Source organism: Drosophila yakuba, chromosome 2R (assembly GCF_016746365.2).
Source record: "Drosophila yakuba strain Tai18E2 chromosome 2R, Prin_Dyak_Tai18E2_2.1, whole genome shotgun sequence".
Taxonomy (NCBI): Eukaryota; Metazoa; Arthropoda; class Insecta; order Diptera; family Drosophilidae; genus Drosophila; species Drosophila yakuba.
In genome coordinates, this window is record NC_052528.2 from 22,274,957 (window position 1) to 22,299,869 (window position 24,913).

The window sequence follows — 24,913 nt, forward strand, 5'->3', positions numbered from 1 at the left end:
TCCTCCTTTGGTGCATTTCCAGTTTGGCGGCTGCTCCACTTTCGTGGCTCCATAAACAAAGAGCCGGGCGAGAACTGGTTATTTTCCCACTGCGAACGACGCTGCAGCTACCAACTGCGACTAACTTAAACCGCCGATTCCGAATCCGAGTCCGCGTCGCATCCACATCCAACTGGACCCGAGTCCTCCGCCAAACTCATGTACTACGCCGTCGATTACTACGCGGATATGGGACAAATCTCTCAAGATGTAAGTTCATCCAGCTAGATGTAAGTCCTATGGACAGTAGTTGTCCTATGAAACTCTTTCTGGTTGAGATTAGAAGGAGTCTCCACCCATGCTTTTTTGGCTGATTATAACCCATAGTTGAGATAAAGTTGTGTCTATGGTAACCACATACCAGATACATAGGTAACCACATATCGCTGCACATTAAGCCCAGCGAAAAGAATGTGTAATTAAGTCGAGCTCGAGCTTGCGCTTGAGCACTTAGAACCAGATTGACAGCATATTATGTTTCAGGTAACTGGCTAATGATGTGATTATTAAGCAGAGATTTTAATCAACGATGCCAACGAGATTTGCTGTGCATATCGTGCACAATATTTTTGCCTGGCCAGCCAGAAATTAATTTCACTTTATTCACTTTTATTCATACGCTGAAATGTAATACGTGCTTTTGTGTTTTCGGATGGCGCACATTTTCCACAGCTTCGTAATTAACTTTTGCCAGAGCAGGAAAACTTAAAACCGCACTGCAAATATGAAAGGATGTTATTTGAAAAATGCGTGCTTTTGTTTGAAATTCTTGTTGCAGGCATGCTGATAAAATCATAAAAATGTGAAATGCAGCTGGAAATGCAGCAAACGCTGCCAAAATAACCATCAGAAGCTGGAAATGTGAGTAGAGTAGAGTTTGCTAACCAAACTAAGTTCGAGTTGCCAACTTTTTAGTGCGCAGTGAGTGTGCAGAAAGGCTTGCGGACATTTGCGAAAGACCTGCTCGATAAGAACTGATAAGCTTCTGATATTTCTCATTTGGATCTAGACCCGGTAGAGCTATGGTGGAGCTATGGTAGTGCTATGGAATAGATAACGCCAAGCTGGCGACTCTGGCACTTTGTTTTCATGGCGAACTCGATTGCCAAACTGGGTCAGCTAATCAGCGAAATTGATGCAAATGCCAAGTAATTGCGACTTGGAATAAATTCAATTAGAGTAGGCTGAAAAGTGAAAAGTGAACTCACTTGATTAGCCGCTAAAAACAATAACTTCCCTCACACTATCAGCAACTATTGTTCCAAATGCTCAACCAATTTGGTCCTCATTTCCATCAGAGTTAATCTACCCAAAGGAAACCATAGATTCATATAACTCGATTGTTCTTTGACATGGAAACTGCCCTTTAAAGAGCGAACTGCCTGCTGTGGCTGCACTTTAATCAGACACAGACACAGGCACTGCACTTGCAGGCGAATCAAAGTGGAAGTAATAATAATTTCAATTATCATTCCCCGATACTCAATGACAGCGAACGTAAACAGCCCGCCGCCATCGGGCATCGGGCATCAGGCATCTGCGCCAGGCCAGGAATTTTATTTACGCAATGAAAGTATAAATTGTATAAAAATACACAATTTGTGCGGTGTGGGGGGGAACGAGAGGGGAGTGCTGGCCAAGTGGGTGGGTGTGGGTTGTTTTCGGGCGAGAGTGAGTGGCTGAGGGTGGGTGTGGGTGGTGCTTGGACCAGTCACTCAGTCGGCCAAGTAGCAGAGCAAACAGATGTGCGCCATTCGCACGCTGGCAGGAGTCCAAAAAGGCTTTCGCCTCGTTCCGAGTGGCAAAGGCGGCTGATTGAGTGATTGACTGGCTGGGCGAGTGATTGAGATCAATCGCACTCGAGTGCAGCAATGCACTCTGATGACATGCCGCTGTGGCCTAGTTCTACAGCCGGAAGTCGGACTCAGCAGCCACTATCTTTCGCATAAGGGCCAAGTCAAATCCCCATAAATCCCCAATAAAAATCCAAGTTTATAGTCTGCTTTATATTTTGCACATAAATCGTTGGCACGAGTGTATAAATGTACGCAAACTATTCGCTAATTTTAGGCGCCTAATATTAGAGATCTGAGAATTTTAGGCTTTTGTTTGCGAGTTCGTTAACCCAAATGAAAATTTATTAACTGAACGATCTGCGCGCTTCGATGTGCCCATTATTCAAAGGGTTTCCTATCGCGAGGCGTTATCTCGTATACCATATAAATTAATTGGCACAAAGACACAATGTGCAGACACACAGACCTAATAATTTGTCATGATTGTTTGCCATTTGCCGTTTGCAATTCGCCGTTTAGCAGTTGGCCGTGTTGTTGCACTTTATCAGCAGACAAAGTGTCGCTTCGAGTGCCAGACAGCTTTTATTTTTTTTTATTTAGGTATCCGAGGTTGGAAAAACACGTACCGCCTTCCACGCGAACCGAGAAAAACACGCACAAGTGATTTAAGTACACACGTATACTATGTGTGTGTACTAAGGTGGATATGGATATCTGCCCCAGGGGATTTCATATTTCATATCTAAGTTAGAAGAAGAGCTTGTTCTCTTGAGAGTATCTTGAATGCAGGAGTATCTAGAGTGTGATAGTTATACGAGTTATTTGCACCTATTATTCAGCCATGTATATGCAAATCAGGCGATGCCAGCTTGATTGTTTCGCTTCCACTTTGCCGGATTAATTAAGTATGCCCCACTGTAAGTGCAGCTCGCGAAAACACATCACCCATACTGGCACGTTCAGATGGGCGAGTGTGTATGTGTATGGGTATGCGTGCTCGTGTGTCACGAACTATAGAAAATAGTTTATAACGTCTAGACAAGTCGCTTTATCTACGCACACAGCCAAGCACCTGGTTTTGCGAGCAGTGTAAGTGAGCAGTCCTCGGCAGTCACTCGATTCCGATTCTCATGGCACACGAGTAGTGCTCAGGTGCACGGCGGTGATAAGCTATATGGCGGCTATATTCCGATCTGGGCGATCTGGCGGAGTATAGTAATTGACCCATTTGGAGGAGCTTAAGCTGGCGTGCTTCATTTTCATAGTTCTAACTATAAAGCGCTGCGTCGACTTTCTTCTCACAGACTCCGCAGACTAACGAGTTATGGTAATCAGGCATGGGAAACCTACTTTGATCAATCTTTCAGGCGTTTATTTTCTTATCAAGTGGGAAACCTAACCGGCATTGGCCACATTCTACTCATGTTTGAAGCCTTTCCTACAACTGCAAATGAAAAGCCACGAAGAGAGTGGGTATTTGGCACTCGGGCTCACTTTTCAGGCTTATTATTTTATTATTGTTTTCCACGCCTCGCATTTTCATAGATTTTGTTTGCTGTCATTGTTTTCAGTTTGCATTTCTATAACACCTGACGTTTTTTCCACTTTACTTGTTTACTCGCCTATTGTTTGGAGCCCCCTATCTCGCCCTCTAGCCGTCTCTTTCGGCGCGCTGTTGCCGTCTCGCTCGCTGGCATTCTACCATTTATGCTAATTTATTTGCCTGTTTACCAGCTTTTGTTTTAATCTGTTTGGGGCCGTGTTGACACTCAGCGCTTTCTGTGTTCTGCGGCCCGCAGAAGACAATGAGTTGTGCAGACTCATTTGGGCGGAGCTGAAACTACAGTTAATTTATTGTTATTCCCGCGGCTAATTATGCTAATTAATTAATTTGGCTTACTTTGTGCTGGCGCAGTGCGAAGGAAATCAGAATAGGTTTACAGCAATTAATTGCCCGCGATTAACATAAGCCCAAGAGCGTAAAGAGTTGCGTTCACTCGTGCATCCGGCAGATACAAATTGCCAGTTCGCCAGTCGCACCGTACAGTGAACACTTCGCAGAGCAACCACTTCTCACGCCCCACTGCAGGCATTATCTTTGATTTAATCGCCACGCTCCATGATCTCGCACGTTAACAGTTGGCGCGGAAAGTCTTCGGCCAGCAGCGAATTGATTGGGGCCACTGCCCCCCTTTTTGCTTTCAGGCGGGCACCCTGTTCTCACTCACTTTTTTATGAGCCTTTTTATGCATGCTGAAGTGTATCCGTTTCCGGTGATTTTGGATTTGTTGTTGTCTTCAAAATTCGCAGAAGCAAAAGCCGCAAAATGGAAAATAATGAGTTGAATGGCATGTAAGCAATGGGAATTAGTCAAATTTCATTTGCAGGCTGGTTTGGTTCTTTGAGTAGAATACAGATGTTTGTATTTAATATCATCAGTACCATTTAATTCAGAAATGCGTCATGTTACATGTTGTAAGTCTCTCGTTTGCAATAATTGAAATAATGCTGCATTCTGTTTGTTCTACACCTCCCACACTCCCGAAACTAAAGACCCTGAACACATCTTGATTAACACACTTTTAAGCCTACCAAGTGGGTGGCTTTAGTAAATGCACCCACAGCACAGGCACGATTTAATTATCACGTATACGCCATGGCGGACGAACAGGTTACGGCCGAGACGGAGGAGGGAAGTTCGTCTGGAAGGGCGGTGGAAACGGGATGGAAACTGAATGGAAACGGAATGGAAAGGGGATGGAAAGGCAGAAGCAGTGAAATGCTAGCTTCGTGCCAATGTTACACACCGCAGGCTGTAGTGTGTGTGCATTGAGGCTCAGAAATGGATATGCACTATAAGTGTACATGCCCATTAAACTTGGCCTAAGCTCCGCTCAAAGCCGCTGGCTGCCGGAGTGGACTGGGATCGAAACTGGAACTGGAACTGGGATCGGGTTGTTCGTCGGCAGTCGGTGGTCGGTGGTCGGTAGTTTGTTGGTCGGTAGTGTGTCACAAAAACTAGTTTTTGTTTTCCAAACGGGTTTGCCCGCCAGCGTGGGTGTGAGTGTGCCAATTCGTGTATTTATGGATTCACAAAGAGAACCCATAATGATGGAAATGTCAACGCAGTGCCATTTGCATATCTCTCGGCGACTCACCCTTTTAATTAGCCAGTGTAACTGGACGTATTTAAATTGGCCAGCGGCATTAGGTGGGCCCAAAGATTCGCTTCCTCGATCTGCATACGTATAAATCACTTTGACTAATGGCGCTACTCTTGTTTACGCGTGTTCGACATTTGTTATGGCCCAGGAGGCAGCTACCACCACACGACACATCTGCGACATTCGAATTAGTTAATCACGCAAAGTGATGGCACTTAATGAGCTTGAGTTGACCGGAGTCAGCGGTCCAGTTAGCCGATTATGAATATGAATCTCACACGGGAGCGTGGGTGCAACCCACTCGGCATCCATCGGCTCATCCCCAGGTGTGGCGCAGTGCGAGTGTTGAGTGGGTGCAATCTGAGGTTAAAACCAAACCTGATATTCACAATTAGCATTGGGTTTCGGGGCTGGGGCGGGTCTAGGCCATCGATCAATTAGGAATATATTAAGTTACCCATTTAATCGAATACTCGCCGCACATTCGAGTGCGTTAAGCGTACGACGTGGTGGCCAGCTGTTATCAGCAGGGCACATGCCTGCTTTTATAAATATTTCTCAGCCGTTAAACAGTTGGCTTCCCTTTTCGTAGTCCTGCTGTGTTGCTGGTGCGATAAGCCAAAGGCAAGAAAATTTCAATTAGAGAGCGCACCACAATGGTTGGCTTCTTGAAAGGGCTTATGTCTAGTGCAGCTGCAAAGCATCTTGATTGCAGCATAAATCCTTATTACAGGTGGCTGCCACAGTAGCCATGACCACCGGCCATTGATGTGCCAGAAATCCAGCAAAACTCGGAACATCAAGCAAATTGCTCCGTAGGTCCGAACTTATTAAATTCCGCATTTCAATATGAGTGCACTGCCTTTGTGCGCCTGTTGCTGGGAGCACAAGTTGCGTAGAGCCCATGTTCCTGCCAACTGTGCGTATACGTGATGGTCGACGAAATCGGTGCCTAAAACTGACAACTTTGTCAAAATGGGGAGCCTGCGAACGGCATAAGAGCATTCGGATTCTTGTTTTCACATTATGATTTCTGCTTCGAGCAGGGAATAAGTTTCGAAAGTTTGCGCTGGAATTTAAATTGCAAATGCCCCCTGAAAGAATTCAGGCCTGGTAAATGGCATGGGCCACATCTCGTATACGCAATGCGTTTGCAGTAAAATTAATTTGAATATCAATTACCACTGTGTGGCGGGCTCTCGTGTTACGAAGATTTAATTTCCCAAGCACTGAACTGTTCTAAACAGAAATAAATTTAATTTACTCCTGCCCCTTTTCCTTTGGCTGTATTTAGATGGGCGGAATATGAGCGATTTTAATTAGTAATTTAATTTGCTGCTGCAAATTGGTTCACTGTCGAAACCATATATCAGTTAAATACACTTTTTCCATTGTAATGTAAAATGTAATCTAACAAAATCCGGTATCTTTCAGTGTTTCGCTGCTACGCCAACGGGAGCATCTGACTTTGACATGGACGAGCTCGATGACCTGGATCAGGTGACCCAAGTGATTGGATACCATCCCCAGTTCCACGATCACTTTCTGAGCACCCAGAACTTTATAATGAAGGGCGATGGTCCGCTGCCGAACGATTACAGATACTACTTGGCCATAATTGTGAGTACACTCAGCTTTAAACTGAATGGGCGACTCAAATGCATGAAGCTATGAGCTCAGCGCACTCTATTTTCCAATTCCTATTCCTATTCCTATTTCCAAAAATGTATTTCGCTGCCAAACTGCCCCGGAACAATGGCCATTGATTGGGCCAATGGAGAACATAGCCTGCTGTGAATGGGAGCACATAGCTCTAGACAGCGAATAGGGAATCCGGTGCTGCTGGATCGCATTTGCATTGTTTTGTCTGACCTTTTGTTGGAAAACCCATTCACAGCACGTACTGTGCATCTTGTGCGGGGAACCGTGGCTTTGAACTGGATTTGGCGTTTTTGTTGAATTCGCATCCACCTGTGCCCGAATGCATTTTATAAATGAGGGGGGGGGCCATGGCTTGCGGCCAGATATAGCAAAGAGCTTAGCTTTCAGATCGAATTCATCATGTATTCTTTGATGGTTTTCCGACCAAACTCGCTGCCACATCAAGAAAAGTACCAAAGAACTAAGTTGCAAATGCCATGAAACTGTCTTAATAAATATATATAATGAATATTAGTCGTACTATTAATTCGGCAATATACTGCTAGTGATTAACATTCCTTTCGTTATTCGCATCTCGCGCTAAGTAAGTCACTCGCAATCATAATTAAGATCTATAATAAACATTTTCGGCCATAAAAGTGGGGAATAAATGCGTAATTCAAATTGATTTATGCTCTCAGTTACATGCATTGCGCAGCTGATGGCCATTTATTTTGGCTCTTCATTGCTGCAATTGGGAGATCGAAGTGCTAGAATAGACAAAACGCATTAATCAATTATTTCTCAACATTTTCAATTGTTCTTCTGCGCTATTCGGAGCAAATGAGTTGGCTTCTTGGCCCCCGAATAGAATTTATAGCCCAAGTTGTACGTGTGCAAGAATCGTTAACCCAATAAAGAGTACGTATACATTTGCTGTTTGTGGGTGACATTTTGGCCGACGTTTGCGTTGGCTAATAATGAACACATTACAATTGGGCCAGCTTTCCACGAGAGATTTTCGTTTTCATTTTCATATCATGTTTTGTTTTTGGCGGGAAAGTGCACCCAGGAGTCGCCTAGAGAACAGCACGGGTTCTGGCACTGCCTTTGTGTAGATTCGGGCCTCGGCGAATGTAAAATTATTTAAGATTTACGATGGTCTGTCAGGCCATGCCATGATGCCATGGTGCCAGGGTGCCACGATTCCGCTGCCTGCCTGCCCAAGTCTCCTTAATGACAAACAACAAAATAAAACAGAAAGGCAGGGGCCAAACGCGAGGCAGACAATGGGCCTTTTGCTCTGAATGCCCGAAAATGTGTTGTTTTGGGTCACAAACATGGGCGCACACACACGCCCGCACCGCGATCAAAATAGGTGTCCACGTATTCTTGGCACCCATTCAGGTGGTGGCTCACTCGGAGGCGATCCCTCCCAGGTCCCGCGCTCTGGGGGATTTTCGATTGTGGGTCACGCCGAGATGCGTGGAGTGTGTGGAGTTCGGATTGTGGAGAGCGGGGGCTGGAGGTTGGGGGCCAAGGTTGGGCGAGAAGATCAAAACAATTACGTAATGCCTAGAAAAATGTTACCTGAAACCAATACCCTCGCGAATCATTGAATTTCTCGTGGGATAATTGATGGTGGCTCGCTTTCGTTAAAGTCTATATGCAGCTTATTATTATAATCCATATTATTTGCGATTAAACGAAATCCGTATGCAAAGGCGCAGGCAGCTGTCAATGGCAATATAGTATTAAGTAAATCTCGATTAATACGACGCGAACTGCAAGTTACGTCTTGAAATAGATGGTATCTCTGTTTACTCATCGCGAACTCTATTTACTCAAACCGCAGGCTGCTGCCCGCCATCAGTGTCCGTATCTGGTGAAGCGGTACGAGAAGGAGTTCATCAACCAGGGAGGAGATAGCGCCTGGCTGGGCGGCCTGGACTTTATACCCGCCAAACTACGTGCCATATACGATATCAATAAAATATTAGCCCATCGTCCCTGGCTGCTGCGCAAGGAGCACATCGAGGTGGGTACTCCGCCATGCGGACTTCGCTTCATTTGCGGCATCCGCAATATGAAAACTTTATGCTCTTCCAGCGGCTCACGAAGGGGAAGAACAGCTGGTCGCTGTCGGAGGTGGTGCACGCCATGGTCCTGCTCTCGCACTTCCACTCGCTGTCGTCCTTTGTGTTCTCCTGCGGCCTCACACAAAAGCTGGACGGACTGTCCAGTCCCAAGCTGAAGAGCCCGCCCGCTGCAGTGGCCCCCACCATCCTCATCACGTCACCCACCTCGCTGACGGATCCGCAGAAGGGAAAGCCCGTACTATCGGAGATATCGCTCAACAATGCAAATCCGGATTACAATAGCCAGACCGCAGCGAGCAGTAATGGAGGAGCTCCACCAGACTCCGTGTCTGCGGCTGCGGACGGATCCGATGCAACGGCCCTTAATGGATATTTGGGTGAGTGCACAGGAAGATTCCCATTGTGCTAAAGGGTTGCCACTTGTAGTAAATTGTAGCTATAAGAAGCCCTTACTGGATACTTAGTTTCCCTGAGAGTCCTTGCCTAACTTGATTCACTTGCAGCCACGGCGCAGCAACTGCCGCAGCAGCACGGCATCAGTGTGGAGGCGCTGATGGAGCGCATGAAGGTCCTGTCCCAGAAGCAGGACGAGTGCAGCGAGGCGGAGCTGAGCAGCCGCTTCCAGAAGGTGGAGCAGCAAACGGCGGAGCTGGCGGCCGTGACTCCGCAGGCGACTGTGTCCGTGCCCACCAACCTGTCGCACTACGTGGACGATGCCAACTTCATTTACCAGGACTTTGCCCGCCGCGGCACCGAGAGCATCAACACGTTTCGCATCCAGGACTACTCCTGGGAGGATCACGGCTACTCGCTGGTGGACGGGTGAGTGATGTGCCACACCTGTTGTCTCACTTGGGCTGAGCGTTATCCATTTCCATTTCCATTCACGTCAGGCTGTACAACGATGTGGGCACCTTCTTGGACGCCAAGTTTCGGGCTGCCTACAATCTCACGTACTGCACCATGGGCGGCATCAAGAATGTGGACACGTCCAAGTTCCGGCGCGCCATTTGGAACTACATTCAGTGCATCTACGGCATACGCCACGACGACTACGACTATGGTGAGGTGAACCAGGTAAGCACGCAGCTTTGGAAGGAAGTATCAGAAGTAATATCTCTGCTTCCCAGCTCCTTGTGCGCCCCTTGAAAATGTTTATAAAGACAGCCTGCTGCTTCCCCGAGCGAATTACCACCAAGGATTACGATAGTGTGCTGGTCGAGCTGCAGGACAGTGAAAAGGTGAGTGGAATTTACCCAGTCTGCGTGCTTATTGCACAGCCATTAATCGCCTCTATCTGATATCTGGCCCACAGGTTCATGTGAATCTGATGATAATGGAAGCCCGTAATCAGGCCGAGTTACTCTATGCTCTGCGCGAGATAATGCGCTATATGACTTGATCTCATTAAGTGAATAAACATACGTATATATACACGCCCAAAAAACAACTCACCAACACACACATACCCACACATGCATAAAACATTTTGTTATTTTGAGAGCGCATCGGAAATTCGCCGAAACGGAAACGGAAACGCAGACTGCAGGATCCCAAAAAGCGGAAAGAGCCGCAAAAACACTGTTTTAAAAGACACACTTTTGAAAAACACACTTTTGAAAGAAAGAAGTAAATGCTGAGCTGCATGGACAGCAATTAATAGCCATTCGATATCGGTGTCCATTAAATGAATGTGAATCGCTTACTACTCAATTAACAATAGTCTGTGTCTATGGTTAGCCACACGCAAATTAATCACGTATACAACCACAATGCAAAGATGGAAAATAATTCCCAAATCGAGCTGAACTCAAAAGCAAAACTTTCTGTCTGTTTCCCTTTCGTGAATGTGCAAGCAATAATCACTGTACATATGTATTATGTTTTGTTTAATTATTTTAGCGCAATAAATACAACTTTATTTTAATTAAACGCCCCATGTTTTCTTTTCTCCCTGACGTCACTTCCCCCGTTTATGATCTCTTATTCGTCCTTGATTACAATTATTATCCTGAGTTTAGTGTTGCGGACAGAAAACGGTGATTGCAATTGTCGAGCTTTTGATGGAGAGATAATAAGTATAAATGTCTATTTTGATAGTATTTTAATCAGCTTATCAATGACTGTAATGTGTGTATCGCATCTAAAATATATTTGTAAGGCATTCAATGTCGTTGTAATGCATTTGACACCCGTCTTGGCTGACGAGGTCAAGTGTCAGCTATATATAAAAAAAGCCGAGCTTCAAATTTATTCGGCATTATACGAATTTAATATACACTTGCTACAGGGTAAGGCAACTTTAACGCTTAATTGGTCCTTGTTTGCTAACTTTCCATCTCAAAGCTAAAATCTTTGTTGAGTGGAGGTACTCACAACTTTCAGATGAACAAATCTACTGTACCATTTGTGTAGATTTGTGTAGATACATTTGACATTTTTGTCGAGATGCAGGTTTCGCGTGAAATGCAAACGAAATACTTAAGTCACAATGTTTAATGCTAAGGATAGCATATAGGATCAATATAGTTGTCCTGCCAGCAGGAGGATTTCAATTCCACGCTTTGATGGGTTATACAAAATATACAAAATATGGATGCAGTTCAAAGAGCTTACAAACCATTTGTAGTATTAATTCAATTTCTATTACGTATATTTGTGCAATATTTATAGGATAAGTGAAGTAAAACTATCATGTAAGCAAACTGAAAATGCCGAGTTAATGGTTTCTACAAAGCAGAATACTTGTATGTACGACATTAGGCATTGTAAGATATCCAATTGTTTTCAGGCCCATCAAGCGAGTTAGATACCATTGTACATAAAACTAGCGAGCTGTGGCAATTCAAAGATGTGATTTTACCGAATATATATACAGGCACATGTATTCCTTTGCAAATAATTGATACACAGAACAAGTATATATATTTGGCCTAGGTATAATTTCCCCTTACACAGAGAATATAGAGACTAGACTAAATTAATCGCTTCGCATGTTCTTGCATCAATGGAACGGCGAGTGCAACTTGTAGGTGAAACTCTTTAAGTCATAAGTGATTAAGTAATTAAGACACAAGAGCTCAAACAAGGCTGTTTAAAGTGAGTAAATATGAACGAATTTAACGAAAATACCGCGGTTTTAAGGGTGGCAATGCAATTGCTGGATAATTTGGAAACTAAGCATATTTTAATGTTGAGTGTTTTTTGTCAAATCATGAATACATATTTTCGAGCAGTGGCTCTTTCTAGAATTAAGCAAAAATATACTTAGAAGGTTTACACAACTTTAAAATGGGTGTTCAACAATCCAAATACTCGTACATGTACATGTGACTTTAAATCAAACAATTTCCCGTTGGAAATTATTTTATCCGTCGATTTTTGGTGTCTAGTCTAATCTTGAATGAAAAACGATCGCATAAATACAACAGAAACTAGAAATACATAAGAAACCACAAGAGAGCACCACTTCATAACTTCAAACGAAAGACAAATAAGGCGTAACTCGATTGTACGATTTGGAATCGAAGTACATATTTCTTCTCAGATAAAACACACTATTTACCAACTAACCATAACTATTTACCAACGCTTGTTCTATGTGATAGATCAGCCGAACTGCGATACCCAAAATTTTGTGACTGCTCTTTGGAGATCTCCATCTCGCGCTTAACTTGTATTACTAATATGTAAGCACACAGAATACTAAATGTTTTTATCTTCTTGGTGTTTGGTGTCTAATAAAGCAACCCGAAAAGAAATAGTCCTCTCTAATGTTGGTATATACATGTTTATTCAATTAGATATATAATTTATAATCGTACCATTTCAGTATTCTTTCATTACAATTAGTTCTCATTTACTTAGATTGACTACACAATTTGATAATAATTAAGAAGATTGTTTGGTTAAACTTAAATTGAGTTGAATAATCGATTCGGTTTATAAAATATTATGGTTAAAATACAATTAGTTCTCTTTTGATATGGCGACAAAGATATTAGGAAACCTCTAGAAAACTGCATTTAATAATTTCATTACGATTTAATACACATTGGTCCAACGCAGATTTAATTTTAGTTTTGTTTGGCGCTGCTCATCGAATTCCACACAGATTCTCAGGCTCGTAAGCTTTTCCAGAGAAGAGGGATTCGCTAGATTGCATCGCCAAGGCTTGTCGATTGTTATATAAAAGGAATGGGGCCGGGGGCGAGTAGTTAACAATTGGTAGATCATATATTATTGTTATTGCAATGTTCAACATCTAGGCACAAAATATATTGCTTCTCAATTGGGTATGAAAGTTATTGCAAAGTCGTTAAGCGTCGAGGGACCCAAGGCCAAGCCCCTCGACTATAAAACAAAATAATAATACGTAGTATGTCTGCGCTTTGTTTGTTAGGAATCATTGTTCGAAGGTCGAAATGTTTATGTGGGAGACACACGCTTCGCGGGCGAGTTGCTCAGCAGAGCTGCCTCCTTGGCCCGCTCGTGCTCGTCCTGGAAGAAGATCTTGGTGATGACCACGTCGCCGGTACTCAGGGTCTGCGATTCGGCGTCCACCAGCTTCACCACTCGCTTGTCAGTCGTTCGCAAAATGGGCGTCACACTCCGTTCGCCCTGGCAATTGCAGTTCTTAATGCTGTAAGCAGAGTGTTTTAGGAGTTATAATTTATAGGGATAACACACAATTCAGCACTAACTTTTTGGATTTCTCGCGTATAATCTGCAGATTCTCGGTGGTCGCAATGCTCGAACCCAATTGCTCTTGCATAGAATTAGAAGCTATAATCTGCAGAAAAATGGGGAATTAAAGTATCTTAAAAAAGTGTAAGCGACTTGTCAGTACTAACTTGTTCACATGGCAGCGAGGTGGCAGTCGTCAGAATGGCCTCCAGCTTGTCAATACGGGCAATGCGATCCATTGACTTGTTCTGGAGAATCTCCTCCAGCATTTGCATGGATTCAGTCAGGCTGGGTGGCTCTGAGCTGAAGCGTGGCGAAAAAGTGCCCGAAAGCGAGTTGTCCGAGGGCACCGAATCCAAACTGGGAAAGGCGTCGTTCTCGTTCGGCTCTGGTTCATCCTCTGAGTCACTTTGATCTCTGGAAGCACAATTATAATGGTCAGTTGGATGGTTGTTTATTTTGAAATCGATTCAAACCCACTTGTTGGGATTGCCGGCGGACTCCATTTTCTCCAGCTTCTTCGCCACCTTGTAGTAGCCCTTGAGGCGCTCCTTCTCGTCCTCTGTCAGGTCCATATAGCTGCAAGTTATTAGCAAATGTAATTAACATAGGTAATGTTTAAATGTAGACTATTACGTACCGCAGCAAGCGTATCTCGCGATTGGAGAGTACAATGCTCTTGCTGGTCTGGGCCAGCTTCTGTTTGAGATCGGACACCTCAGTGCTGACCTTGCGCTGCTTCTTGCGTATCTTGACCTCGTTGGGTTTGATCTGCATGAGTATTTGCTCGGTGCACAGCTCGGAGAAGAGAGCCCGGTTCTCCGGCTTGATCTGCCGCGCCAGGTTGCCAAAAAGCTGATCGTGGATGAGCACCAGGACATCTCCCGCTGCGTACAGCATCATTTCGCGTGTGAGGGGTCGCTTGGCCCAGAACTTCTGGTCCCTGCGGTAGATCTGCTTTAGCTGATCCTTAATGGGGTTGCAGGGGGCGTTGTACTGCTCGCACAGCGAGTTCAGCGATATGTACTTGGCCTTGTAGACCTGCTTGCCGCTCTCCTGATACTGCAAGATGGCATGTGCCGACTGTGTGTCGAACACATTCCGCAGCAGGATGCCAAATTGCAGATACAGATTGGCAGCGTCGTTGCGGCAGTCGTGTATCACCTTGATCACCTGGTCGTGCTCCAGCACGGTCTTCAGTCCGCCATCGGTGACCATCGCCGGGCAGGACTGCACATCGAACAAGAAGGCCTCGCCCCGTGTCGTTCCAATCTCAATCAGGGTGATCTCTCCCTTAAGGCCCAGGTTGATGCCCTCGCAGTCCAGGGAGACCACTATGTTCTCGTTCTTGGCCGCATACTTGAGTATGATGTCGGTCACAAACACCGACTGCTTGACATTCGCTATCACCGTGGTGTTCTGCAGCACCTTTATCTTCCAGGTGTCGCCGACGAAGTAACTATGACTAGGTGAGTGGTTGGCATTGTTCGGATTCGGATTCGCATTCGAGTTGCTATTGGCGGTATTTGCAGCACTACTGGCATTGTGGTTGGAACTCGTATTGGCAATGGAATGCACGGGACTGGCGTGCGGGGAAGTGGGCCCGCCCTGCTGGTTGGCCAGCGATTGCTTGTCCTTCTCCAGGTTCTCGGCTAGCGTCCGTATAACTAGGGTGTTGATGCGCTGCTTCAGCGTTTGGTTAACACTATTCAAACGCTGCTCCGCCGGATTCTGTGTCGCCTGCTGCGGCTGCTGCTGCTGATTCTGCTGCGTCTGCAGTTGCTGCGCCTGCTGGCTGGAGTTATTAATGGGCCCGTAGCAGGTGTTCGCACTGGGATAGTTGTTCTCGCACAGGTTCTCCAGCTTCAGCTCCGACATGGGCACGTAGCTGTCGAAGCCAGAGCTTGGCTCCGATTTGGGCTGCCCGAACTGGCCCTGGCTCTGCCCGCCCATCACATTCGAAACGGGGGCATTCAGCTTGAAGTTGGGGCAGGCAATGCTGTTGTTGTTATTAATGTTGCTGCCATTGCTGCCATTGTTGTTGTTCGTGTGACCATTACTCCGCAGTGCCGGCGATTGCAGTCTCTGCTGCACCGAGCTGACAACTCCAGTACCTCCAACTCCAACTCCAGGTGTTGGTTCCTGCTTGCGAGTGCTGGCGCTGTTGTTATTGTTCAGCGCATTGAATTGCTCCCGGGTTTGCGCCTGTGCCTGCTGGATGTGCGTGTCGCTGAGCTTGGGCTTCTGCAGCAGGGTGACTAGATTGGCCTGGATGTGGAAGCAGTCCGCGAAGAGCTTGAGGAAGGAGCTCAAGTCGCCCGGCGTCTTGAACATGCGCAGCCACTGGTCCTGCGGGAAGTTGGTGGTCAGCAGGTGGAACAACTGGTCCACCAGCAACGGTCCCTTCACCTCGATGCACTGGGCAAAGAAGTCCAGCATCTGCTGCGTGCCCCGAGTATCGATGTTCGACTGCGGCAGGTGGAGGCGATCCCGCGCCGGCAGATCCGTCATGTTCTCACAGCCCACCAGCATCACGTAGTCGTCCGTCACCTTGAAGGTGTCCGTGTGCTTCATGAGAAAGTCGGTGAACTCCTTGATGTGTTGACCTGTGTGGGAAATATGATGAGGGTCAGAGGAAGCTAGTGATGCATATGTAGTTACAGTCCAGGTTGCCACTTTAAATGCTAATAAAGACTGGGCTATTGTTCATATTTATCGATTTAATGCCCGAATAATTTGGCGGTGCGCAGTAACACCGTCGGTTCGCATTAAGTCCATTAGTTTTGAGTGGCAGCCGTGATTGTGAACACTTCCTTTGCGTCCGTTTATAAAACTCACCCGATATGTGACGCACTTGGGGAGACGCCTGCGACCGGTGGCCCAGGAGACTGCGAACGGGCACCTCGGCAGCCGCTCCGTACTGCAGCATCTTGTTCTTGAAGTAGTCTTTAGCCTCTTGGATGTAGTCCCGCTTGCCCCCGCAGCCGCCGTCGTCCGCATTGTGGTGCTGATAGGCGTTCACCTGGACGTAGTCGCCGTCCACCAGAAATATGGCCGGGTACTGGGCGAGGAACTTCTTCAGACCTGTCAATCGCCGGAGCAAAGATGTCAATTACAATTAGGTGGCCATTAGGGGTGATCCCTGCCATCGATGCGAGTGGGTGGCTGGTGGCTAATGCAGTAAAAATGTTGCAGCTACGCCAGCGTAATTAATTTACTTTCAATCTGTCAACTCGGAAAGTGCGTTCGAAAGAAGCGTAAGTACTTAGTGTAGCATAGTTGGTGAAATCCCGCGCACAACCTGATAGTTTCAACTCCCAACTTTAACAATTCAACAACTGGATTGTGAAAACATTGCTCTGATTCGTGCTTATATCAGCGGCAAACATGTGCCTGGATTCCCATAATTAACAACATTGTTTAATCGCATAACCATCAAATGACGGGCTCACATCCATCCGCATATGGCACATGTATGTAGATGTCTACGTATGAATAATCATGAGTGTTTTGTACTGCCTGCTTCTGCTTCTGTGTTGTTGATTTGGTTTGTAAAGTTGGCTAAAGTTTCTGGATTCAAAGTTAGTTTACAATTGCATGAATGAGGGAAGCTCTGCCGCAGATTTGACTTTGTGTTGTTGCACTGGGAGATTAAATATTTTCATTTCTCTTGAAAATCATTTAGGATTCACACATAATGTGTAAGAGTGATTTTAGGTACTAATGGTTCGTTTAAAGTTGTGTAACATAGTACTCAAAGGCACCCACCCCTCCGACACTGCCCAATTGTTTTCAGTGTAGTGCCAGCCGAATGAAAAGTGAATGCACTCAGGCCGTGGAAACGACTGAGTGAGCCAGCAAACCATTTATATGATAAATCAGGTCATACTCGTAGTTGCCGCCGCGGCGTCCCAAAACGGGGCATCCCAACCCAACCCACCACTTCCACATCCACATCCACCTCCACTTCCAGCTCATCATCCGCAATTGGTAGGAATGCGATGAGCACTAGACTCCATGTGTCCCCACCCCACCCCACCCACAAAGCCATCTGCTGTGCTCGGCATTGTTTGGTTTTGGTTTTGGGTGATATGACGTGACAAGACAACGCGCAGCGATGGATAGATCAGGGGTTTTGTTGCGTGTCACTCGAATTTGGCTCCATAATGCCAGACATGAATTAATTCAATTGCATTTGACACAACTCTGCTGTAGTAAAGTCGCATAAGGAAGCGAGCCCTGATTGATGAAATCGGACTGGCATTATGCAAGGTGTGCGCTAGCTAGCTGAAATGCCGACGGATTTGGCCAGTCAATCGTAGTGTAATCCCCGGGCAAACATCTCGTTATCCCAATTCCCGGCTGCCAAATGAGCCACAAAACTGACAAATGGCTAGTAATTTGCACCGCCCAAGGAACAGGAGGTCGAACCAAAAGGGGTGTCGAGCGTAATTCAATTTTATGTTTACTTAGAGAAATTGAAATTTGTGGAACAAATCGAAGTTCATGGCATATCAATATTAATATTTACCGATGGCGGACGCCCAGCACGAATATGTAATGTAATGTTCTCAAATATATACAACTTGGCCACTTGGCGGGCTAATATTTGGATTTGTATTTGTCTGCGGCTGTGTGCTGTGTGCTTAGCCGCAATTCTTGGCAAGCAAACTGTTTTGGCAGCACCCGCCAACGTGAATGTGGAGCAGGTGTTACGGATTTGGGGGTTTTTTGGGTGTTTTTGGGCGTCTTTGGGGCAGCACTGCCGCATTTTACGGCTCGACCCACTTGGACACATTTTTTTGCGGTGGCAATTTTCAAATGCACCGAGGACACTTGCCATAAATTTATGTATATTTATGCCTTGCCGCTTATTGAAGAAAACGTAAAACGTAAAACCAAACGAAACGAAATGGAAGCATTTCCCCGGGATGTTGTGAATCGAAATGTAAGTGAGGAAGTAAGGAGCAGCCAGGTAAAGGGTTATGTCTGGCCGTAAACTCCGGATTTTATGACTCACTTGGGGGCTGGGAACCATCTCCCCCCTCTTCACCATCCATCTCCTCCAGCATAGACCATTCTCAGGGTCGTGACTTCATTAGGAACTCATTAGTTTCGCCTCATCACAGCGTCCTGGTTGTCAAAACGGGTAGCAGCGATCAATTAGAAACAAATGGCACACTCTTCGCAAATAATGAGTGCCACACTCACTTTCGCCTTAAACAAAATGCTTCGCCCTTTGCAATTAATGTCAAAAATCAATGCGAGTTCCATTTTCTTTCTCTAGAAAAGGAAAAGTTAACTTAAGCATAAAAACCTTGGCTGCACACACGCAATGCCGGGAAATGTGGAACTTGAAGGGGGGATTTCCCGGGTGGATTTCCGCGTCTTTCCGGGGGTTTCAGGGAGCACCGGCTGGCAGGCGTTAAAGGATTTCCTCCCCTCGACATAAAATCGTTAAATTTACGACAATGTCAGAAATTCAAATGCGTGGCGAAAACGCAAAAGGTTTAAGCAAAATTAGTTGCCAGATCGAACAGCCAATCACTCTAAAGTCATCTAATCTATACAAAAATGGTAAAAAATTGATAATCAATAAAAAGCAAAGAGTTACAGCATTCAGGTAAGTTATTCTACTAAGTTTTTCCATGTATATATTATATAGACAACACTCTATCTTGATTTTCTACTTTTCATTCGGCTGTGCGAATAAACCAACTCTGCCATTAGTTCCAAAATTGATTTCTGTGTAGCTTAAGTATTTATTTCATTTGCTGTGACAACTTTTTTCCAGTTGCCCGTGTGTTTTGTTTGCTTTGGCAATCGATTACGCAAAGCGAAAAATAAACACACACAGAAAAACAGTTGCGAACCTTCGCAAAAGGCTTGGCCTGTTTTGGTGCGAGTGCTTTTTTTTTCCACATATTTTTACTATTTTTTCTATTTTGTATATATTTCACATTTTGTGTGTGCAATTATTCAAAGCCGCTGGCAAGTCAAAATGGCAAAACGATAAACTGAGAAACTGAGCTAAATGGTCGTGTTTACTTCTGGCAGGCCGTTAAATTAGCAGCGAAATTTAAGCTCGCCATTAACGAGTTTCAGTTCAGCAAACTCTCCAAACTGTTTGTCTAACCCAATAAACGACGTTTAAGTTTCTCCCTCTACCTCTTTCTAGAAAATTGCTTTCAACGTTAATTTCCCGAAAATGTTTTCCCCCCAGAAAGAGAGAGGGAGAGAGAGAACCCTCATCAATCGCTGGGGAATGGGAATATGCATGGTGGCACACACACACCTCCATTTATTATTGAAGCAACAAATGGATTTGGATGTGGTCTCCGTCTCAGGTCCCCAGAATATCATGCAATTTTATTGAAATTCAATTGAACATTTTTGTCACGTAATCGACACTTTTCTATTACAAAGTTTCCTGGCCAAAAGCCACATAATAATGGGCGAATCGGATGCGGATGGGTCTATTGTGGGCGGCAGTCGCCGGGGTGCAAAATGCGGTCCCATCGGCCTTAACGGCTTATAAGTTGGGCAAACAACACGTTGACAAAACTGAAGAGGCATAAAATATGTTTGTGATATTGGGATTTCAGCTCAGTCCCACTGGGCTAAAAACCGGGCTTAGTGGTCGAAATGGGGTTGCCATTAATGTCATTGTCCAAGGAACTGCTTATCACTAGCTCGATAGTTTCATACTTGGATATCCAACTGACTCTTTTCTATTTATAATTACAAGACCTTGACATTTCCCATTAATTCATTTTCCTAGTCTGTTCTCCTAATCCAGCTGCGATTTGCGTGCGCGCCGCATATTTCCCTGAACTTTCTCCACCTTTTTTTCTCTTGCGTTCTTGGCCAAAAGTAAAACCAGCGCTTTAAGTCACAGACTAAACTTTTTCTGCGAAAAATGTGGCTCACCCGGGGTAAACACCATTTGTCTTGGCGGCAGAGTCACGCACATGGGCTAAAAATCAACAAATGTGATAAACATTTTGTTAAATGTTTGTTTTCTTGTTGCAATTAGTGGATTCGAAGAGTGTGAAGGACTAGAGCAGTGTAAGCCAGCTTTGTCACAATTATGGCCAAAAGTTGATATTCTCGAGCAGCTCTTCGATCATAACTTGGCTAAAAGTGAGCGCACAGCAAAGGTTTTGTGCAGCTTTTTACATAAACTAACCATTTCTATCACTTCTTTGTTGATTTTTAAAAATTTCAAATTTTCTAATTTTTTCATTTTTTATAAATTTTGCGAAAAATAGTCAAAATAAAAAATTCCGAGCTGGGGACATCACTGAATAGGGAATTTTATCACGATTTCAACAAGGTAGGACATTCCATATTTGGTTCATTACTTTTTATTTTATTGACAAAATACTGACATTTCTAGCGAAAAAATCATACAATTATACAGTACAAGCGTAATGTTCTTTTAAATAGCAGAGTTCTAAAACCATTCCCACACAAACTCAAGTTCATGATGATTGTGTGGAGCTAAATGATTTGCTATTAATCCCTGAGGTGCGGAGCCAACAAATGCGTGCCATTTCCTGTGGCTCTTTTTCAAAACCCCCCGCTCCGGAGTGAGAACATCAAACAAATGTCTTCACATATCTCCAACTCGAGGGAAAGTGCATTGCACCTTCCCAGCTCGCAACTCCCAACTTCCAACTCCCAGCTAAGTGGTGGCTATTTATAAAAACCGAAAGTTGTTTGTTGCGGCTATTTTTAGTCGCTCGCGTTAGTTAACCGTGCACTTTGATAAACAGCGTGGCTCCGAGTTTTCCATGTGCCGAGTTGTCAATGGAAGTACAACACGTGTACGTCGAGAATCTCGAGTCTTTGCCTGTTTTTCGTAGACCAGTTGTAAACCAACACCCATGCCAACACCACTTGTGGAAAACATAATGGGGGGAGCATTATCGATTGCAGCTTGGCGGCGGCTGCAATGAAAGGCGATAAACCCTTGGCATGTTTTTGTGGTTTTTGGCATTGAGATGAACCGGCAGTTGGAAAATGAGGCGGACAGACTCCCCTCCGGCAAACTGGCAATCGCAATTGAAATTGCAATTGGAAATGGAAACGGCAATGACATGTGCACTTGGACGCCGACCACTCGAAGGCAACATGCACAACACAATCATCGACTGTGACTGTGACAAACAACGCAAACCCGCAGGTGCACAAATATGTTTGTTCCGCAGCCGAACAAGAGTGTCCACTGTCCAGTGTCCACTGTCCACTGCTGCTTTCCACCGCGTGCACGTTTCCAATTTCCCAGGCTCGGCCGGCGACATTTTAAATGAGAGCTGCTTGAATGCCACGGCATTTTCAGCGCACTTTCTTGAGCTTTATTCGATCCAGTTTTCCGATTAAAGAGCGCTGTTTCCAATTCAATCAATATGCCAGACTTTTTTCTTTGCACTTTACTTGCATCTTAGATCTATGGTGTATGTGTAGGCCTATGTTGGATTGCTAGTTTCGAAGTGGCATCTGTATGATTGCTAAACTTACCCGACTGACTGCCTCCGGCGATTTGGCGCATCTCCTTGGTGAACTCCTTGTTGCCGAACTGGCAGGAGAGGTCGTGCACGGTGCGGGGCTCGCCCTTGTCCAGCAGCCGCTCTAGGAAGAAGAGCAACGTCATGTTGCGTGCCATCTCGTACTCCATGGACTCCATTGCAGGGCCTGCTGTGTCCGCTATCCGCTATCTGATATCTGTTAGTTGCTATCTGCTATCCGCTATCTGCTCAATTATTAATCCGCCCGAGTACGTCACGTCGGCTGCTTATCTGCGGGTAGTGGGGGAGGGAGGAGAGAGCTTGAGTGAGTGAGGTGAAATGGCCAACACTTATGCAATGCGCCTAGAAAGCCGGCCAAAAGGCAGGGCAGAAACTAGCCAAACCGCAGGCACATATTAGTTTGCACTGAGAGAAACTAGATGAACTCAGCTTTCGCATCTCGCGCTTGCCCAAATTTACTTTACTCTAAAAAGTTCAGTTTGATTGCAAAAAGGTAATGATTAAAATGATTTTTTCTCGCTGTGCAGCTTCGTTTCGTTATTTATTTAATACATTTGCACTTTGCCACTTGAGCGGCTGCTGCCGCTCTCTCTTTCCTGCTCGCTATGTGCCTCTCACTCTCTAGCTCGACACTTGTCTTTTGCATTGCATTGTTTTTGTGGCTCGCCTTGCACTAGTCGAAAATATTCGAAGCAACGGCGGACTGTTGCAGAGCCATAAACTTTGTTTTGCTTCGTGAATAATTGAGGAGCACAGACTCAAGCGAATGGAGCACGTACGAAGGAGTTGCTTCCGTTCCTAGGGGCTGCGACTTCCGTATCCTTGCGGCATGTCCTTGCGCGCCGCTCGAATGTTTGAAATCAACTGGCAGTTTCCTGCGCCCACAACATAAACACCGGCGAATTCAGACAGCTGACTGTGCGGCGAGAGCAGGAGTCCACGTCATGGCGAATTGGCATCAGTGTTGCCAGCAGAGAATTTTGAAGCCGCCAAAATCGGTGACTGAAAACAGTGAAAACTCGCTAGGCCATAATCAGTACATAGAACCAAACAGTAAGTGATTGAAAAATTGCATATCTGCTCTCATTCAGTTAAAGGTTCACGAGCCATTTCAGCTTGACAAGAGCTAATCTACAAAAATCAAACTACCGTAAGATCGCCAGAGGAATTCAACATAGCGATGATGGACTGTATGGGAACGCGCCAATTGGAATTTGCATGGGATTAGTGCAAATAAGACTCTGAGCACAATGGGATTTGGTTGGACATTTCGAATGGAATTCGGTGGGAATCAAAAGTTGGCGATCAAAAGTTGGCACCTCGTCGGGGCTATGGCTATATATATCACGTTTTAATTTGTTTGTTGCTGCCTCTGCTTTTTGCCGGCGGTTGGCATGTGAAAAGTGCCAGCGCTGCAGAACAGGTGATTGACACAGAAAGAAAGGTACAAATGTGCAGCGGAAATGGAAAATGAAAAGCGCCAGCTCCCAGGAGTGCATATTACTATTTTGCCAGGCGTAACAGAACTTGCCACTCATTATTGTTATCCAACAGGAGGGCTGCGAGAGCCAATAAGAAGTGCAGGTGTAGCTGTGTTTGTGCTTTCCAATTGATAAGCAAAAACCGTTGACAACAAATATGTATTGAGAACGGCAACAACAAAGCACACACATTCCAATCAGCCGACGTGTGTGTGTGTGCTGTGCGCTGTACAGGTATTCGTGCGATTGTATGGGTGGCAAAACAAGAAACTCCAGACACACCGATAAAAAGAAGAGTCTTATTAGAAGCGAAAGAGTGGGCAAGTGCGCGATGCGATGACTAAAGAAAGGTAAAAACAATAAAGGAAAGGAAAATACCATCTGCCAGAGAAAACGCGCAAAATATATGCAAAAGAAGAGCAGTTTTAATTACCTGTCAGTTAATCACTTCTTTGTCTTTTTCCCTTTTGTTTGTTTAAGTGCACTTGTGATCTATATTTAAATTGATTGACACACACACGCGATACAGATCCTCGCGTTTGGGATTTCTTACCAGATCTGCGATCAGATCTTAGTTTTAGCTTTTCGTGTCACTACTATTATACTATACTGCTATTCCACTGGCGATTTCCAATTGGGCTTCAATTAATTAACATTTTTCGGCGCAATTAACCCATACACTTGCAGAAAAACTGCGACGAAAGCAGTTAGTTATTTTCGTAGCTATGTGCTGTTGTTGTTGTATCACTTACACACTCATGCACACATATGCGCGCTGGTCAGGTAGGTTATGTAGGTGTATGTGTGTGAGTGTGTTTGTTAGGCACTTTGAACTGAAGGTTGGTAAAAAGTGTAAAAACCACTTGTTGCACCGTTTTAAAGGCACTTAGCCAATTGGAGAATGGTGCACGTAAATTTTCGACTCCGGCCGGTTGGCGGGCAATTAAAACGCACTCGCTGGCAGATAAAAAACGGACAATTGGCACGGTTTTCGTAGCGGAGCGATGCGATATGATGATGACAGCGCCAACGCGAACACACGAACACAAGCGCAGCGAAAAACACCAACGAATCGAATTTAGAAGGCGGGCGGCGAAGCGAAGACGGTGGATGGTGTGGCCAGTGCGCAGTCGGGGCGGAAATACCAGACAGCGGTTCGGTTGGTATTTGTTGAGACGAGTGGCAACGTTGCGCGGCATGACCGTTACGCAGTGTGACCGTTGATTCGATTTGCTTTTAATTTTCAAAATAGAATAGAATAGAATTTAAAAAATTGGAGGCCTATTTTCTTTAAGATTCCACAGAATAACTTATTGTCGTTTATTATTATCCCTAATTATTCAGCTTCAATCATTCGAACTTCTTGCATTAAAGAGTGAATTGATTTTAATTACTCCCTCAAAAATCATGTCATAAAGAATATAAGAAATGTGTAAGCAATGCATATACATGTTGTGTTGAGGGATCATCTTTTTC

The 24,913-nt window shown here is 45.0% G+C and overlaps 2 protein-coding genes and 1 long non-coding RNA gene across 4 annotated transcripts; 1 reads left to right on the forward strand and 2 right to left on the reverse strand.

The window, feature by feature from the left end:
- The first annotated feature begins 93 nt into the window (after positions 1 to 93).
- LOC6531882 (sestrin homolog) lies at positions 94 to 10,518 on the forward strand. The gene is made up of 8 exons (XM_002092633.4): positions 94 to 249; positions 6,434 to 6,619; positions 8,496 to 8,678; positions 8,750 to 9,116; positions 9,243 to 9,561; positions 9,633 to 9,816; positions 9,870 to 9,980; positions 10,055 to 10,518. The coding sequence occupies exons 1-8, from the start codon at positions 199 to 201 to the stop codon at positions 10,139 to 10,141; spliced, it is 1,488 nt and encodes a 495-aa protein (XP_002092669.1). The 5' UTR covers positions 94 to 198; the 3' UTR covers positions 10,142 to 10,518.
- Positions 2,031 to 6,427, reverse strand: LOC120321224. The gene is made up of 2 exons (XR_005560811.1): positions 3,736 to 6,427; positions 2,031 to 3,675 (listed from the first exon to the last, which is right to left on the reverse strand). It is a non-coding gene; the product is annotated as an uncharacterized LOC120321224 (long non-coding RNA).
- A 1,992-nt stretch (positions 10,519 to 12,510) lies between the features above and the next one.
- Positions 12,511 to 24,535, reverse strand: LOC6531883. 2 transcript variants are annotated; one of them, XM_002092634.4, is made up of 8 exons: positions 23,871 to 24,535; positions 21,949 to 22,226; positions 16,264 to 16,509; positions 14,066 to 16,031; positions 13,906 to 14,004; positions 13,593 to 13,842; positions 13,443 to 13,531; positions 12,511 to 13,381 (listed from the first exon to the last, which is right to left on the reverse strand). In XM_002092634.4, the coding sequence occupies exons 2-8, from the start codon at positions 22,112 to 22,114 to the stop codon at positions 13,168 to 13,170; spliced, it is 3,030 nt and encodes a 1,009-aa protein (XP_002092670.1). In that variant the 5' UTR covers positions 22,115 to 22,226; positions 23,871 to 24,535; the 3' UTR covers positions 12,511 to 13,167. The 2 variants fall into 2 exon arrangements, with proteins under 2 accessions (XP_002092670.1, XP_039229266.1); XM_039373332.2 differs by lacking the exon at positions 23,871 to 24,535 and adding an exon at positions 22,736 to 22,840.
- Positions 24,536 to 24,913: the final 378 nt, after the last annotated feature.